Consider the following 3,883-nt stretch of genomic DNA (forward strand, 5'->3'; position numbering starts at 1 on the left):
TGTGGGTGGGTAAGTAGTGGAGGCAGGAAAAGAGCAGGGGAGAGGGAGCGAGTGGGGAGGGGAGGGGACGTTAGCTCCTGGGTGAGAGAGGAGACTACTCTGGGTCTGGGAGTGGAGGCCAGGTGGGTGTATGTGGCCTGGGGGGGGGGGTTGGGGGAGAGTGAAGTGTGAGTTAAGCCTGGACTCTGCTCAATGGTTCCTCATGAATTAAACTGTGTATCTAATAGATCAGAGTGGTGCTGGAAAAGCACAGCAGGTCAGGCTGCTGTGATTGATTGTTGGAAAAACCCATCTGGGTCACTAATATCCTTTAGGGAAGGAATCTGTCACCCTTACCTGGACAGGTGACTCCAGACCAACAGCAATGTGGTTGACTCTTAACTGCCCTCTGGGCAGGTGATGCTGGCCCAGCCACTGATTCCCACATCCCATGAATGAATTTTAAAAATGCCCAGTGTGACATATTATTGTCCCATTTTATACCCAAACTCAGAACTGAAGGGGTACAGGAGATGTAACTGAGAGGGAAAATCAGGCGCAGGACTCCCCCATTTTCCAAAGGTTTGACCCGCACACTCCCACTGCTCTGTGTCTGTGTTCTTACCCTGACAGCGTGGTGGTCCTGTGCTGCCACCTTGATCTCCATCACACTCCGTTTGGCTGTTGTCACAACGACGGCCATTCACATCTGAGAAGTATATCACAGGATTAGAGATCACAGGAGATTCTGCCCCTCAATACCCTCCTGAGGGTGACCCATTGATTCTCAGGAGCACTGAGCCGAACAAGATTACCCATAAAATACTGTCCACAAGAGCTCAGAGACTGCTGTCTTTGGCTGATCTCTCCAGCATTGTCCATCGCTGTGAGTATTCCTGATGAGAGAGGTCAGGGGCTATCACTGCAGGCAGAGACACTCTGTACCATTGGCCCATGGTTTATGAATTCCCTGTCTCCTCTTTCATCCCGACTCCCAGCCCCTTACTGTGGATAAAGACAGTCATATTTAGACTCGTCTGTCAGTTACACCCCATACATAGGATCAGCCTCACCAGCAGCATGGATTCCCTTATGGGAATCACTTGTGGGACATGGGTGTCACCGCTGGGCCCAGCATTTGTTGAGAAGGTGGTGGTGAGCTGCCATCTTGATCTGCTGCTGCCCACCTCCTTTGGGGTTGACCGAGCGACCTGATGAAGGAGCAGCGCTCTGAAAGCTTGTACTTGCATAATCCTGTCGGACTCGAAGCCGGTGTTGTGTGATTTTTAACTTTGTCTGCTTGAGGTTGATCATCAATGCCCTTGGGAAGGGAATTCCAGGGTTTTGACCCAGTGACAGTGACGAAACGGCGATATATTTCCAAGTCAGGATGGTGAGCGACGTGGAGGAGAACTTGAATGTGGTGGCATTCCCATGTACCTGCTGCCCTTGTCCTTCAAGGTGGAAGTGGTCGTGGGTTTGGAAGGTATTGTCTGAGGATCTTTGGTGAGTTTCTGCAGGGCATCTTATAGATAATACACACTGCTGTTACTGAGTGTCGGTGGGGGAGGGTGTGGGTGTTTGTGGGTGTGGGGCCAATCAAGTGGGGGCTGCTTTGTCCTGGATGGTGTCAAGCTTCTTGAGTTGTTGTTGGAGCTGCCCCCACCCAGGGGCAAGTGGGGAGTATTCCCTCACCCTCCTGACTTGTGTCTTGTAGATGGTGGACAGGATATGGGGAGTCAGGAGGGGAGTTACTCATTGTAGTATTCCTGACCTCTGACCTGCCCCTGTAGTCAGTTTATCTGGCGGCTTCATTTCAGTTTCTGAATAACAGTAACCCCCAGGATGTTGACAGTGGGGGGTGGGGACAGTGAGGGTAACCCCCAGGATGTTGACAGTGGGGGATTCGTTCATCTCGAGTATTGAAACTGACTGTGACACTCAGTTTTCACAACACAGACTCATTTCAGAAATCAGAGACGTGCTCAGACTCACTCAGTAAGTGGCTGACCGATGATCTGTACGAAAGGATGGGACAATGCGTTAGTTATTCGAGGCCATTCAGGCAGTGTTAGGATTCAGGGCAGGTTCCTGGATTTCCCCGATTGGAAGGAGGTGATTGGCTGCGTGTGATTGGCTGCCCTCCACAGTACAGCCCTGAGTGTTCATCAGCAGGAGAGGAGGGATCTATGGATGGTGTATGGATGGGAGTCAGGAGGAGCCACAGCCCTGACCCTCTGACATGTGGAAATCTCAAAACAGAGCCCTAGGGCACAACTGACTGCAATCATCTCACAACAAGAGGAACCAGTGAACAGGCCACAGGCCTTCGGGAAATCAGCCTCAGCTACACGTGTGTACAGAAGGGAGCAATACACCCCCATCAAAGGCAACATCTCGAGTCCTGCCACTCCAGAGGGCAGTGATGTTGGAAGATCATATGGTCGTAGAATGTGTCTTCTCAGGATCAGACTTCTGAGCTAAGGCAGTCACAGGTGCATTGTCAATGGTCAATGACGTGTGTGTGGGAGAGTGTGTGTGTATGTCTGTGTGTGTGTCTGTGTGAGAGTGTGTGTCTGTGTCTGTGTATGTGTGTGTGTCTGTGTGAGAGAGTGTGTGTCTGTGTGTGTGTGTCTGTGTGGGAGAGTGTGTGTGTGTCTGTGTGTGTGTGTCTGTGTGAGAGAATGTGTGTGTCTGTGTGTGTATATCTGTGTGTGTGTGTCAGGGAGAGAATTTACTGACTCAGAGTTTTCTCCTGAGAGATCTTCTTAGGCAACCCTACTGGGCTTTCACTTGTATCCTTCCCCTCCCACAGGCCCCTCACCTCATCCCTCAGGAGCGACAGTCAGCAGCGCTCTCATTCTGTCCACACCTTGTCGTGCTCTCTGCGCTCAGCCTTTCTCCCTCTGCTAATGGTTCACACATGAACAGACAGAGAGGAACAAGGGGGTGCTGTGTGAAGCTGTCCTGTCACCTTCAGAGAGTTGTGAACAGGCAGCCAGCAGCACTCTGTTTCACTGCACCTCCTCTCAGACAGAGACCAGGCAGAAGTGGAGCAGACAGCCCTGCCACGTTCTCAATTGGATTCGCCTTCCCCAGAGCAGTAAATCTCCACATTGTTGTGGGATCCATCAGTGGACCTCCTTGTTGGGTGGGGCTACCTGCTCTCTCTGATCCAACCCCCCCCCATCCTCCGAGAGCCTGGGGATCTATAGCAGCTGCCTGGTTTGGTGAGGAAGGGTAACCCCACCTGGTTAGCTAATGAGCTGAGGCTCTGGTTTTAAACATGATGCAGTTTAATGCAGGTCAGTACCGATGTACAAGGCAGGATCTTGTCCCATCGCCCGTCCTTGGCCAACCGGATTTTTGAATTCCAACTCAAAACCGACACAAGATGGAGTCAGAGGATCCAGGGCAGAATAAAGTGAGTATCACTCTGTGCCAGAGTCCAAAGCTGAATGGAAGGAGGATTGCTCCAATATGAAACTTAAACTGCTAACTCCTGCCATTTCCCAGGAAGTTCAGAGTCAAACTGATTGGTGCAGGGTTTGTCGTGTTTACAGACAACTACTCAGCTGCAGTCAAATGTGCATCGAGCTTGGAGTGACAGAGACCCAATTAGCTTAGTTTCAACTCCAGGTCTGGTAAAAGTCTGGCAAAAGTAACTGTGCTGTGCCGGGCAGGAAGATCGCTGAGAGTCTAGCACTCCTCAGGGATACGATCGCCTCCGTGCAGGACAGGGGGCTGGACACCTGCCTGATCAGCCTGGACCAGGAGAAAGCCTTTGACAGGATATCACACAGGTATATGAGAGATGTTCCCTCCAAAATGGGCTTTGGGGAGGGAATCTGCAATTGGATCAGACTGCTCGACACCAACATTGTCAGTGCAGTCTCAATCAACG

At 51.3% G+C, this 3,883-nt stretch overlaps 1 protein-coding gene across 1 annotated transcript in view; it reads right to left on the reverse strand.

Annotated features, from left to right (window-relative positions):
- The window catches only part of LOC122562950, a 45,962-nt gene that overhangs the window by 36,442 nt on the left and 5,637 nt on the right, over positions 1–3,883 (reverse strand). The window contains exon 2 of the mRNA XM_043716252.1: positions 605–688. Within this exon, the coding sequence (XP_043572187.1) occupies positions 605–688 (84 nt within the window). The remainder of the gene's footprint in view (positions 1–604; positions 689–3,883) is intronic.

Source organism: Chiloscyllium plagiosum, chromosome 26 (assembly GCF_004010195.1).
Source record: "Chiloscyllium plagiosum isolate BGI_BamShark_2017 chromosome 26, ASM401019v2, whole genome shotgun sequence".
Classification (NCBI taxonomy): Eukaryota; Metazoa; Chordata; class Chondrichthyes; order Orectolobiformes; family Hemiscylliidae; genus Chiloscyllium; species Chiloscyllium plagiosum.